This window comes from Hyla sarda, chromosome 7 (assembly GCF_029499605.1).
Source record: "Hyla sarda isolate aHylSar1 chromosome 7, aHylSar1.hap1, whole genome shotgun sequence".
NCBI classification, from domain to species: Eukaryota; Metazoa; Chordata; class Amphibia; order Anura; family Hylidae; genus Hyla; species Hyla sarda.
The window spans coordinates 24,522,220-24,536,653 of record NC_079195.1 but is presented as its reverse complement, the minus strand read 5'-3'; the positions used below and the strand labels follow the sequence as shown (position 1 = coordinate 24,536,653).

The 14,434-nt window shown below is 45.6% G+C and overlaps 2 gene segments (V, D, J or C); both read right to left on the bottom strand.

Annotated features, from left to right (window-relative positions):
- Nucleotides 1-478: 478 nt before the first annotated feature.
- Nucleotides 479-1,413, bottom strand: LOC130283094 (T cell receptor alpha variable 5-like). The segment is given in 2 exon segments: nucleotides 479-834; nucleotides 1,301-1,413. Coding segments are annotated over 2 exon segments (399 nt in total).
- Nucleotides 1,414-11,025: 9,612 nt separating this feature from the next.
- LOC130282398 (T cell receptor beta variable 11-2-like) lies at nucleotides 11,026-12,689 on the bottom strand. The segment is given in 2 exon segments: nucleotides 11,026-11,409; nucleotides 12,624-12,689. A coding segment is annotated over 1 exon segment (276 nt).
- Nucleotides 12,690-14,434: the final 1,745 nt, after the last annotated feature.

Genomic DNA, 14,434 nt, shown 5'->3' with positions numbered 1-14,434 from the left:
AAATACCAAAGTAAAAATTGCAGATTTTTTTTTACATCACATCACAGGAAAAATGTAATAAAAAGTGATTAAAAAGTCACCCAAACGCAACATTGGTACCAATTAAAAACTACAGATCACAGCGCAAAAAGTAAGCCCTCACACAGCCCCGTATACTGAAAAATAGGAACATTACTGTATAAAGGTCAAAATTAGGCAATTTTAAACACAGTTACATGGTGAAATAAAAGGCGTCAATGGTCGCGCAAAAACAAGCCCTCACGTGGCTCTGTGGACAGAAAAATAAAGAGTTATACCTTTTGAAAAGGCGAGGAGGAAAAACAAAAACGCAAACTTATGTTATATACAAATAGACAAGTGAAAGGTTAATTCTAAGAACGGTTCCTGACCATTAATCACCAGGTGCTTCCCCTCGAATACTGAGAATGCAGCGCCCTCTAGAGGTCAGTGTCCCTTTTTCTCCTTCCCCCATAGGCTTCTATGGGCTCCAGGTTTTGTGCCGGCGTCGTCTCATCTTTTCGTGGCTGTGATAACTCGCTGCGCAGAAATACACGGCTGAATCTTCGGGGGAGGTTTCGTTCCGGTGCAGAGTGGACTTTGTATCTTCAGGACGTTCCATTTCCCACAAGGTCTTAAAATTATTTTCTTTCGTAAAATCTTTCACTGTCAGCGAATAACCCATGAGCTCCAGACCCTGTCCTGGTTTTTGTTTGTACCAGTACATGGTATACGTCCCTGCGCTGCCTTGGTATTTACAGTGAAGAGTTATTTTTTGTCCTATATGGACTTTTTCAAAGCTTTCATCTTGGGTGACCGTCACCTGCTGGGAGAAACCTGTCGGGAAGAAGCCAAGTAAAGACCAATGATGAGGTCAGGACACAAGTAGAATCCTCCAATTCCAGTGTCTTCCAAGCAGTCTGCCTCCAGCTGTTGCAAAACTACAACTTCCAGCATGCCCGGACAGCCAACGGCTGTCCGGGCATGCTAGGAGTTGTAGTTTTGCAACAGCTGGAGGCACGCTGCTCGTAAAACACTCTCCTATTTCAAGGTATCTCAACTGGTTTCAAGGTTAAGTATCCATTGTCTATATCGTCTCCAAACTACAACTCTCAACATGCCCAGACAAGCTCACTACGTGCATGCTGGGAGTTGTAGTTTTGGAGACCGGCGGTCTATAGGCTGGGGGCACACCGGTTGGGAGACACCGTCCTAGTATAATACAAGGTATCTCAACTGTGTCCTTCCAAACCAACGTACAAGACGACTGTGTCCTACGAAGAGTTACTTAGAAAGTTCTTACATGCTACAAAGTTCAGGGTGAGGATGAGGAGCGTCGGTCTCATTGTGTCCTCGTATGTTCTTCAAGTGAGGAGCAAATCTTGAAGACCGCCCCTCCATCCCCAAATCTTCCCCATCACTTCCTGTTCAGAGGCTCCGCCCATAGAGTTACAGTAGTCATGAATGTAGAATCAAATTGACCGGTGTTGGCAGAGATACAAGTGGATACATTGGCCCAGATTTATCAAGGAATGTCTACAGTAGCGCCATTTTCCCACGTTTATTTGGGTGGTGGGTTTGACTAGCGTCCATCTTATTTATCAAGAAGGGGCAGCAGGATGAGGGATTTTGCGCAGCTCTGCTGTGGTGGGAAAAGCTCTAACGCATACACTTTTTCTAGACGCTTGTGAGGGAGGGAAGTAGACACTTTCCCGGGTCCTGAATTTGGCAGATTAGGTGTTTTTTTACTTACTTTCACAGAGCTGCCTGGACATTTTAACTTGCATTTTAGACGCTACAATCAAATTTGATTGCGGTGTCTAAGGGGTTAAAGCCGGGCATCACCGTGATCAGTGATGTCTGGTATTATAGATGGGTCCTGGTAGCAGATAGTGGCAAGGACCACCCAACTATGACCCGCGCTCAGCTCCTGAGTGCATGTCATAGAAGGGGAGTGGGGCGCTGTCGTCCACAAGAGGTTAAAGGGGTACCCCCGTAGAAAACTTTTTTTTTTAAATCAACGGGTGACAGAAAGCTATACAGATTTGTCAATCACCTCTATTAAAAAATCTTAATCCTTCCAGTACTTTTTAAGGGCTGTATACGAAAGAGAAATCCAAAAAAGAAATGCATTTCCTCTGATGTCATAACCACAGTGCTCTCTGCTGACCTCTGCTGTCCATTTTAGGAACTGTCCAGAGCAGCATATATTTGCTATGGGGATTTTCTTCTGCTCAGGACATTTCCTAAAATGAACAGCAGAGGTCAGCAGAGAGCACTGTGGTCATGACATCAGAGGAAATGCATTTCTTTTTTTTTTTTTTTTCTCTCTTTAGTATACAGCCCCTAAAAAGTACTGGAAGGATTAAGATTTTTTAATAGAGGTGATTGACAAATCTGTATAGCTTTCTGTCACCAGTTGATTTAAAAAAATAAGTTTTCCACGGGAGTACCCCTTTAAAGGTTGAAATGTGGAAGGTAGAAGTGATTCTCACGCCTACTGGTAGGTGGTGTAGGTTTGCGCCTACAAAAGTAACTTTGCGCACAAAATAGCGCCTTTTGACAAAAGTCGCAAATGATAAATACGTGACCACTACATGGTCAAAAAGAAAAAGTTCTACGGGTAGGAAAAAAGAGTGAAACTGTCTATACCAAAAGACGCATAAAAGTCGCTAAATATGCTGCTTGCGCCTAAACTGCGCCAAAACATAGCCAAAAAAAATGCTCTAAAAGCGATGATAAGTCTCCCCCGTTATTTCTTTGCCTTCCAAGGAAAATGAGTAGTAATATGTTTTAGCTGGGAATTGTAGTTATGGAGACTGGATGTATTTGCTGTAAGTTCTCTATCCTAAAAAGTCTTCTTCTTAGGTCCCTGTTTATCATCGATGTTCCTTTGATGTCATTTCCGGTTTAGAGGCTCCGCCCATTGTGTAAGGCTGCATTCACACCACGTTTTTGCAATACAGTATATGTTTTCAACGTGAAAACCGTACGGAACCGTATTGAAATCCATATGCATTGACTCTCCATTGAAGACCATATGCCAAACAATGCATCCGTTTTGCGTCTTGTACGGTTTTGTCTGTTTTCTTTTACCGTACCCAAAACCGTAGCCTACCACGGTTTTTGGCCCGGGTGAAAAACCGTATACGTTTTTTTTAACATAGGAGTCGAAGGAAACCCTACAGAACCGTATGCGCGTACAGTTTCATCCGGTTTGCACCATACGGTTTTTTACTTTGCACAGTTTTTTTTCTTGGAATTTCAATCAAACAAGTGAAACTTTATTTATAATAAAGTGAAAAGTTAAAAAAAAGGATGCAACCGGATATAATTTTTCAAACCGTATACAGGTTAAAATTTTTACACATGTTTTGATACGTTTTGACACAGTTTAGTCCGGTTTTGAGGAATCCGTTTTTCATCAAAAACCTGATACGGGAACTGTATTGCAAAAACGTGGTGTGCATGCCTTAGTTATGAATGTAGAATTAAAGTGACCAGTGTTGGTAGAGATATGAGTGGATTCATTGTTTCTTTCCTTCGAAGTAAAATGAAAAGTTGTTTTTCAGTACATTTAATTTCAGAATTTATATTTTTTTTCCAAAGGATACGGGGTAATATGCATGATCGTGGGGGTCCCGCCGCTGGGGACCCCCGTGATCCTGCACGCAGCATCCCGTTACCATCAGTCCCCGGAGCATGATTGCTCTGGGTCTGATGACTGTCGATTGTGGGGCCGGAGCATTGTGATGTCATGGCTCCGCCCCCTCCCCCTGTATGATGTCAGCTGTCACGCCCCCTACAAAAGGCTTGCATTGAGAAGGTGGAGCGTGACTTCACACGGGGGCGGAGCCGTGACATCACAATGCTTCGGCCCCGTGATCGCCAGTCATCAGATCCGGAGCGAACCTGCACCGGGGACAGTTCGGAACAGTTTTTTCACTCCGCTGAGCAGCGGAGTACCCCTTTAATGAAATATTTAATCTTTCTGTGGACGTAAAACTTTTTCTCCAATTAACAAGTGAATGACAGCACTTACATCTTGCATGGCCACATTTAAAAGACCCTATAGTGTTCAAAAAAGTCCATGAAGTCTTCTTGACTGTTTTAGTCTGCTAGGGGCTGCTAGGGGCCACTTTCCGAAAAGTGATGCTGGGCATGGGGGGTAAAAGGGAGCTCAAAATGATATCCTTTAAAAGTATATGCCAGTGTCTCCCAAAAACCTCTCTGATAGCTTGATGTTCCCGAGTAAAGGTCGTAATAAAATTACCTGACCAGTCTGGTTTGTTTGTGCGCTGGGTATTCTCCACCGTATCCTTCTTGGGGGCTAGACACTCCTGCTTGCTCAGAACCTTCACTCTGCTTACAGATGCTTTAACAAGGTCTTTGGGATATTTCTTGGCAGAGAATTAGGCTTCCAAAATGTTGCTGTTTTTCAAAGTCACTCTGTAAGGTGCATTTTCTACAAATCCTCTTAAATTGCCCATAGGGTATATTGGTGAGCCATTTTTTTGAAATGTGCACTACTATTACTTTCTACGGCCTTAAAAAGTATTTGTGCGTAAAAGTTTACAGTCATCATGGAATATCACTACATCCAGGAACTCTGCATTGTTTTTAAAAATAGACTGGTTAAAGGTGAGGCCCCATTGGTTATCACGCAGACACAGTAAAAAAACAATTCAGCTCTAAAATGCTCTCATCCCACACAAAGAAAATGTCGTCAATGTACCTTTTATAAAAACAACAATGCTTAAAAAAAGGGTGTGTGTAAACAAAGGACTCTTCAAATAGACCTACAAATCAATTTGCAAAGCTGGGTGCTCTCTTTGAGCCCATAGCGGTTCCAGTATGTTGTAAATATATTTGTTGTTGGAGCATCCCGGACTTTCTTAGAATAGTGTTGCTCGCGAATATTCGTAATTCGAATTTTATTTGCGAATATCGCATATTCGCGAATTCGCGAATATTCGCGAATATAGCGCTATATATTCGTAATTACGAATATTCATTTTTTTTTTTGTAATTTTTTTTTCACAGTACACATCACAATGTTCATCCCTCTCTGCTTCCAGCTTATGTGGTGTAAGAAGGCTCTAATACTACTGTGTGAGACTGGTGTGCGAAATTTCGCATATGCGAAAATATACATATGCTAATTTTCGCATATGCGAATTTTCACTTATGTTTATTTTGTGTATGCAAATTTTCGTATATGTTAATTTTCGCACACGCGAATATTCGCATATGCGAAAATAAAATGAGAACATTACGAATATGCGAATATTCGCGAATATGACGAATATTCGTCCATATATTCGCGAATATTCGCGAATTCGAATATGGCCTATGCCGCTCAACACTATCTTAGAAGTACCCCAGATTGATTGTCCGGGATGCTTATAATAAAGTAAAAGATCAGAAACAATTAGAATGCCTTAAACCCAAGGAAAATAGGAAGATCGGGGATGTGCAAAGACTCAACTTCATTACCACTTTTTGCGATTCTGCTAGCAACATAAAAAAACTCTGAACAAACACTGGCATATTGTTACGCCGAGCGCTCCGGGTCCCTGCTCCTCCCCGGAGCACTCGCGGCATTCTTCTCTCTGCAGCGCCCCGGTCAGACCCGCTGACCGGGAGCGCTGCACTGTCACTGCCGGCGGGGATGCGATCCGCATAGCGGGGCGCGCCCGCCCGCGGGTCGCATCCCAATCTACTCACCTGTCCCGTTCCCCGGCTGTTACGTCCTGGCGCGCGCCGGCTCTCTCAGTTTTAAAGGGCCAGTGCACCACTAATTGGTGCCTGGCCCAATCAGTGTCTATTAGCTTCCCTGCTCCAGGTGTATATAAACCCACTTCCCCTTCCTGTCCTTGCCGGATCTTGTTGCCTCAGTGCCTAGTGAAAGCGTTTTGTGAGTGCCCTTACCAGTGTTACCAGACCTTCTGCCATTGCCCTTGACTACGAACCTTGCCGCCTGCCCTGACCTTCTGCTACGTCTGACCTCGCCTCTGTCTAGTCCTCCTGTACCATGCCAGTCTCAGCAGTCAGTAAGGTTGAGCCGCTACCGGTGGACACGACCTGGTTTCCAACAAGACCATCCCACTTTGCGGCGGGCTCTGGTGAAAACCAGTAGCAACTTAGAAACGGTCCACGCCAATCCCTCTCTGACACAGAGGATCCGGCCATGGATCCCGCTGAGGTGCCGCTGCCAAGTCTCGATGACCTCGCCACCATGGTCGCCCAACAAGGACAACAGCTGTTGCAGTTGACCGCCATGCTACAGCAGCTTCTGCCTCTACAGCAACAACCATCTCCTCTGCCGGCTTCTGCTTCTCCTCCGCAGCTAGTTGCCACTCCCAGACTCCACTTGTCCCTACCTGACAAGTTCGATGGGAACTCTAAATTGTGCCGTGGGTTCCTGTCCCAGTGTTCCTTGGACTTGGAGATGATGTCGGACCAATTCCCCACTGAACGGTCTAAGGTGGCTTTCGTGGTCAGTCTCCTGTCTGGAAAGGCCTTGTCATGGGCCACACCGCTCTGGGACTGCAACGATCCTGCCACTGCTACAATCCAGTCCTTCTTCACTGAAGTTCGTAGTGTCTTTGAGGAGCAAGCCCGGGCCTCCTCAGCCAAGACTGCTTTGCTGAACCTCGTCCAAGGGAGTTCTTCCGTAGGCGAATACGCCATCCAGTTTCGTACCCTCGCCTCAGAGCTATCCTGGAACAATGAGGCCCTCTGCGTGACCTTCAAGAAAGGCTTATCCAGTCACATCAAAGATGTGCTGGCCGCACGAGAAATTCCTGCTACCCTATCTGAACTTATTCAGTTGGCCACCCGCATTGATATGCATTTTTCTGAAAGACTCCAGGAGCTCCGCCAGGAAAAGAACCTTGATCTCTGGGTTCCTCTCTCCCAGAATCCTCTGCAATCTACTCCTCTGCCTCCCGCCGAGGAGGCTATGCAAGTGGATCGGTCTCGCCTGACCCAAGAAGAGAGGTCTCGTCGCAGAGATGAAAATTTATGCCTGTACTGGGCTAAAACCGAACATTTCCTAGTGGACTGCCCTATTCGTCCTCCGCGTCTGGGAAACGCATGCACGCACCCTGTTCACATGGGAGTGGTGTCTCTTGGCATAAAATCTGCCCCTCCACGTCTGACTGTACCTGTGCGGATTTCTCCTTCTGCCAACTCCTCCTTCTCAGCAGTGGCCTTCTTGGACTCAGGTTCTGCAGGAAACTTTATTTTGGCCTCTTTCGTTAATAGGTTTAGTATCCCAGTAACCCTTCTCGTCATACCGCTCTCTATCTCTTCTGTTAACGGAGAAAAATTGGAATGCACCGTGCGCTACCGCACTGAACCCCTGCCCATGAGCATTGGATGTCACCATGAAAAGATTGAATTTTTTGTTCTGCCCAACTGCACCTCTGAAGTTCTTCTCGGCTTGCCGTGGCTCCAACGTCATGCTCCTACCCTGGACTGGACCACCGGGGAGATCAAAAATTGGGGTCCTTCTTGTCACAAACGATGCCTCACATCTGCTCCCACTTGTCTAACGCATGAGGTTCCACCTTTACAGAGCCCTCCCAAGGCTTACCAGGACTTTTCTGATGTTTTCTGCAAAAAGCAAGCAGAAATCTTACCTCCTCATAGCCTCCTTCCTGGTACCACTCTGCCCCGTGGCAAGATTCGCCCTCTGCCCCCCCTCCCCATACCCACTTCTTCTGGAGTTCCTGCCGTAAATGAAGTAACCCGGGACTTCTCCATTATCTGGAAGGAGACTCAAGAGTCGCTCCCTCTGGCCTCATCTCGTATGAAGGGACATGCAGATAAAAAGAGGGGGTGACCTAAGGGGGGGGTATTGTTAGGCCGAGCGCTCCGGGACCCTGCTCCTCCCCGGAGCGCTCGCGGAGTTCTTCTCTCTGCAGCGCCCGGGTCAGACCCGCTGACCCGCTGACCAGGAGGGCGTGCCCGACCGCGAGTTGCATCCCAATCTACTCACCTGTCCCGTTCCCCGGCTGTCACGTCCTGGCGCGCGCGACTCCGCTCTCTAGGGCACGCGCCGGCTCTCTATGATTTAAAGGGCCAGTGCACCACTAATTGGTGCCTGGCCCAATCAGTGTCTATTAGCTTCCCTGCTCCAGGTGTATGTAAACCCACTTCCCCTTCCTGTCCTTGCCGGACCTTGTTACCTCAGTGCCTAGTGAAAGCGTTTTGTGAGTGCCCTTACCAGTGTTACCAGACCTTCTGCCGTTGCCCTTGACTACGAACCTTGCCGCCTGGCCTGACCTTCTGCTACGTCTGACCTCGCCTCTGTCTAGTCCCCCTGTACCTCGCCACTCTCAGCAGTCAGTGAGGTTGAGCCGTTACCGGTGGACACAACCTGGTTGCTACCGCCACAGCAAGACCATCCCGCTTTGCGGCGGGCTCTGGTGAAAACCAGTAGCAACTTAGAACCGGTCCCCCGGTACGGTCCACGCCAATCCCTCTCTGACACAGAGGATCTACCATCAGCCTGCCGAATCCTGACACATATTTTGCAGAATGACTCTACCCTAAGCAACATTCTTCCAAATAAACCATCAATCATATATCGGAGAGCTCCCACCATAAAAAATATTTTAGCTCCCAGCATCACAGGGGTGACTGATTGTTACAGCAGTTCTGACATAACACCCACATTTCATGTAAAGTGCTCTGCGGGTGCACTACAGGGCTCAGAAGAGAAGGAGCGCCATTGGGCTTTTGGAGAGAGAATTTGGCTGGAATTGAAGGCCTTTTGCGTTTACAAAGCCCCCATGGTGCCAGAACAGTGGACCCCACACACACACACACACGTGACCCCATTTTGGAAACTACACCGCTCAAGGAATCTAATAAGGGGTACAGTGAGCATTTACACCCCACAGGTGTCTGACAGATTTTTTGAACAGTGGTCCATGAAAATTATAAATTAGATTTTTCATTTGCACAACACACTGTTCCAAAAGTCTGTAAAAGCAGGTGGGGGAGTAAATGCTCACTGCACCCCTTATAACATTCCGTGAGGGGTGTAGTTTCCAAAATGGTGTCACATGTTGGGGGGTCCACTGTTCTGGCACCACGGGGGGCTTTGCAAACGCACATGGCCCCGACTTCCATTCCAACCAAATTCTCTATCCAAAAGCCCAATGGCGCTCATTCTCTTCTGAGCATTTTACATCCACATATGGGGTATTTCCATACTCAGAAGAAATGGGGTTACAACTTTTGGGGGGAATTTTCTCCTATTGCCTCTTGTAAAAATCGTAAATTTTGGGGGGGAAAATTAATTTTATTGAAAAAAAAATTTCATTTACACATCCGAATTTAACAAAAAGTCATAAAACACCTGTGGGGTGTTAAGGCTCACTGTACCCCTTGTTACATGCCTGTACCCCTTGTTACTGTTCTGGCACCTTAGGGGCCCCCCAAAAACCATTTCAACAAAATTCACTCTCCAAAATACCATTGTCGCTACTTCACCCTCTAGTGCACCCACAGAGCACTTTACGTTCACGTATGAGGTATTTCCTTACTCGAGAGAAATTAAGTTAAACATTTTGGGGGTCTTTTTCTCCTTTTACCCCTTGTAAAATTTCAAAAACTGGGTCTACAAAAACTTGTTAGTGTAAAAAATGGAGATCTCAAATGTTCCCCTTCACTTTGCTGCTATTCTTGTGAAACACCTAAAGGGTTAACACACTTACTGAATGTCATTTTGAATACTTTGAGGGGTGCAGTTTTTATAATGGGGTGATTTATGGGGTATTTCTAATATGAAGGCCCTTCAAATCCACTTCAAATCTAAACTGGTCCCTGAAAAAAATCAGTTTTTGAAAATGTTGAGACAAATTGGAAACATTTTTGCTGAACTTTGAAGCCCTCTGATGTCTTCCAAAAGTAAAAACATGTCAATTTTATGATGCCAACATAAAGTAGACATATTGGCCCTCATTTACTATTCTAAACCCGACTTCTTTTGTCATTTTTTTTTGGCGCATCTTTGTCTGCGCCATGTCGCAGACATCGTGCGCCAGTCTGCGACACGATGCAACATTTTTTCCCGACGGACCCGATGTGGATTCTCCCAAACCCGAAAAAGGGGCGTAACCCGACATTTCTGAGCTTTTCCACGTATTTATAAAGGTTTCCAACCCGAATTTGTTGAATTGTTGTGGATTTTTTCCCGACAACTCAGAGGAGTTGGAAACCAAAACCTACAAAACCCAGTGCGACAAACAAGATGCAACATAATAATAAATACCAGGGGAAAAATGCAGTCGGGTAAGAAAGCAAGATAGACTTACAACCCGATTTTCTAAGTAAATGAGGGCCATTGTATATGTGAATCAATATGCAATTTATTAGGGATGTCCATTTTGCCACTAACATAAAGTAGAACATGTCATGAAAAAAACATTCTCGGAATCAGAATGAAAAGTAAAAGCATTCCAGAGTTATTAATGCTTAAAATGACAGTGGTCAGATGTGCAAAAAATGCTCAGGTCCTTAAGGTGAAAATGGACCACCAGAGTCATTTCTGCTCCGTATCTGGTTTTGTGACTGGACCTAAAACCATAGTATACTACGGTTTTAGATCCGATCAGAAAACCGGATACGGATTTCATGCGCCGGTCCAGCTGGGGTACAGGAGTGCACGGTTTCCCCTCCCCCAGCCAGATCCGGTAGCCATACGCTAAAAAACGTGGTGTGAAAGCACCCTTAGGATGTTGTGTGCTATGTCCACTATGTTCAGAAGACATCTGGAACGCCACAGTTTGAGATCACTGAGCTAAAGAGAAACCAGAGCTCGGAGAATTAGTATACTGGTGCCCATCTACCTGTCAATGTTACTTCTCCCACCCTTACCAAAGTAGCCAGCACCAAGGACCCCCCACCCAGTGGTAGAGACTAATTGGCTATGACGGTTTTCATCCAGCTTTGCCACAAGCAGATATAAGTATAACAAAATATTTTAGAACTAAGGATTTCTAATCATCAAGGAATGAGCACCTCCTGTTGGCGGAAATTAGAAGTTCTGCTAAAGGTTTTTGGCTGGCTCTTGGTCTGTGGTGTGTAACTGTGTACTAGACGCACAGAAGTATATGGCAGAGTCCTGGACTGCAGCATTCTTTAACTTCAGTTTGGATTCCAAAATATCCGGTCGTTCCAAAACCAATTTATCTTGATATTCCTTATCTTCAATTTCAGAGTTATCTTTTCCTGTAGAATAAACAATAAGCTTCATCCCTCCGTCCTTCTTCTGCTGGTACCAAAGCATAGTTATGTAGCTCTGGTCATTCTGTGTGCAGGACATGGTCACCTCTTCTCCGGCCCGGGGACTAAGAAACCTCTCCTCCTGCAATACTTCGACTCCAAGACACAGACCTGTTGAGGAACCAAGAAGAGACAAGCGAAGTGTCTCAATATTTTGTCTGCTATGTATCCACCATGGCTCAACCTTCACTAAAGCCTCCTTAACTCTGTACGGTGACCTTTTCTACTGTATAGCTTTATCTAGATGTCGGTACAAATTAAGAAATAACACTATGATATATAAAATTTTTGCTTGCTGCAAGAAGCTGATGCCAAGGATATCAGTGAGGTACAAGCTGACCAAGTACTAAAGACAAGACACTAGGCAACCTATAAGACCAAGTGTTGAAGGCAAGACACTAGGCGACCTATAAGACCAAGTACTGAAGACAAGACACTAGGCAACCTATAAGACCAAGTACTGAAGACAAGACACTAGGCGACCTATAAGACCAAGTGTAGAGAGCAGGATACTAGAAGAAATATAAGACAGAGTGTAGAAGAAAGGACACAGGAAGACCTAGTATAAGACCAAGTGTAGAAGACAAGATACTGGAAGACCTATAAGACCAAGTGTAGAAGACAGGACACTGGAAGACCAATAAGACTGAGTGTAGAAGACAGGACACTGGAAAAACTATAGGATAAAGTGTAGAAGACAAGACACTGGAAGACCGAGTGTAGAAGACAGGACCCTGGAAGACTTATAAGACCAAGTGTAGAAGACAGGATACTAGGAGACCTATAAGACCAAGTATAGAAGACTGGACCCTGGAAGACCTATAAGACCAAGTATAGAAGACTGGACCCTGGAAGACCTATAAGACCAAGTGTAGAAGACAGGATACTAGGAGACCTATAAGACCAAGTATAGAAGACTGGACCCTGGAAGACCTATAAGACCAAGTATGGAAGACAGGACCCTGGAAGACCTATAAGACCAAGTGTAGAAGACAGAACCCTGGAAGACCTATAAGACCAAGTGTAGAAGACAGGACCCTGCAAGACCAGTAAGACCGAGTATAGAAGACAGGACACTGAAAGACCTATAAGACAGAGTGTAGAAGACAGGACACTGGAAGACCTATAAGACCAAGTGTAGAAGACAGGACCCTGGAAGACCTATAAGACCAAGTTTAGACCCATACAGTCCACTATAAATCCCATTAAGTAACAAGTTTAAGAATTTGGGACATAACTTGCTATTGTGGTGGAAAACCTTATAACTGATACAATGATGTATCTGGAGAACATCATCTGGAGACCGTTGGTTATAGATCACTGACCACCATTTTGCGATATCTTACAAAGGAGAAGGTTTTCGACCAAGACCAGTCCCAGCTGTCTCTTCATTGCATCCATTTCTTGGGGGTGTCAGAGGTTTAGGGTTTCCTGCCCCGTGTCTCTTTTGCTTGCTCTGTTACTCTTTAATACGTACCAGTACAAGGTTTCCTGCTCCCGCCCTATACAGGAAACATCTATACTGCTTTTCTTCCTCATCTTTTAACGTAAATTGATCTATGATGGGAACGTACATTGGACTGTGATGTCACATTTCCATCGGTGGTTTAATCTGCAGGAAATGGGCTATGAATATTGTGCACCTGGTACTGAGGGAAAAGGTTACTTTGAGTCATCAGATATGAAATGGCCATTATTCATGACATGGTCTTATATAGAGAGCCGAGCCGAATATGTCTTATTTTGTTAAACATGAGTAGTCCCTATCCAAAGAAAAGGGGATAAGTGTCAGATCACGAGGGTCCAACTGCTTGGACTCCCCACGATTTCCCACAAGGCGCCACAGCTATCTGCATGGAAAAAGTTATGTCTACCACTGCCCAGCCAACATGCCCCCTCCAGGCATCTGTATGGGAGAGCCGGAGATACCTGAGTACAATTCTCCAGCTCTCCCATAGAGATGCATTAAGGGAAGGGCTCAAGTCCTGCAGGAACTGATGGGAACGGAGTTTCTGCACTTTTTCCACAGCAGGAACGCAGTTCCCATTAGTAGGAGTCCTCAGGACATGCCCTTAAAGGGGGACTCCGCCCCTAGACATCCTATCCCCTATCCAAAGTATAGGAGATAAGATGTCTGATCGTGGGGGGGTCCCACTTCTGGGGACCCCGCGATCTCGGCTGCGGCACCCCAGACATCCGGTGCATGGAGCGAGTGAGCTCCATGGCGGATGACTGGTGATACGGGGCAGAGGCTCGTGACGTCCCAGTAATGCCCCCTCAATACAAGTCTCCTATAGACTTGCATTGAGGGGCTGTGACAACACGAGCCTCTGGTGCTGCACCCAACGCTCTAAACGAACACCGGGTGCAGCAGGGAGAAGGTGGGGGTCCCCAGCGGTGGGACCCCTGGGATCGGGGATAAGATGTCTAGTACCCCTTTAAGTGGAAATCTTGGGTGAGTTCCCACACTTTTTTTTCCCAGGACTTGACCCCTGATTAAGGGGATGTGTTGGTCAGAGCTTTGTGTGGTGGTCGACACCCCCTATTTAGGAGAAGAGCCGGGGCGTCATATGGGAGTTTGCGAGGGGGTCCCAGCAGTAAGACCCCTGCTATCTGACACTTCTCCCCTATTTTAGGATTGGGGATAATTTTTCTAGCACGGAGATCTCCTTTAAAGCAGGCTTAGTGATAAGTAGATCATTTCTTGTCCAAGAACCCTAATGACCAGGGTCATAGTCATAGAGGTAGAAAAGGTAGCAATCATATTGGGCCCTCATACCAAAGGGGGCCCCAAAGCATATCTGCGCCATAAGAGACCAACAGGTTACCCAGAATTGACTGCAGGCCCATGTAAAGGTGTAGATTACCTGCAGTCCTATGTACAGGCGTACATTAGAAAATAACCATTTGAGAGCAGGACTAACGAATTATGTACAATGTATCAGTCCAGAGTCCAGGCTATTTAGCTCACAGAGCATTGTATCTGTAGTTCAATGAATCAGTCTGTAGTCTAGATTGGATACAACTGTATCCACTCCTCAGCTGAGAGCAGGGCTAGTTATGTACAGGAATTTGCTATGCCTAAAATACTTAGGAACTGACATATTTTTTTTTACTTTTTTTTTTATTTATTTTT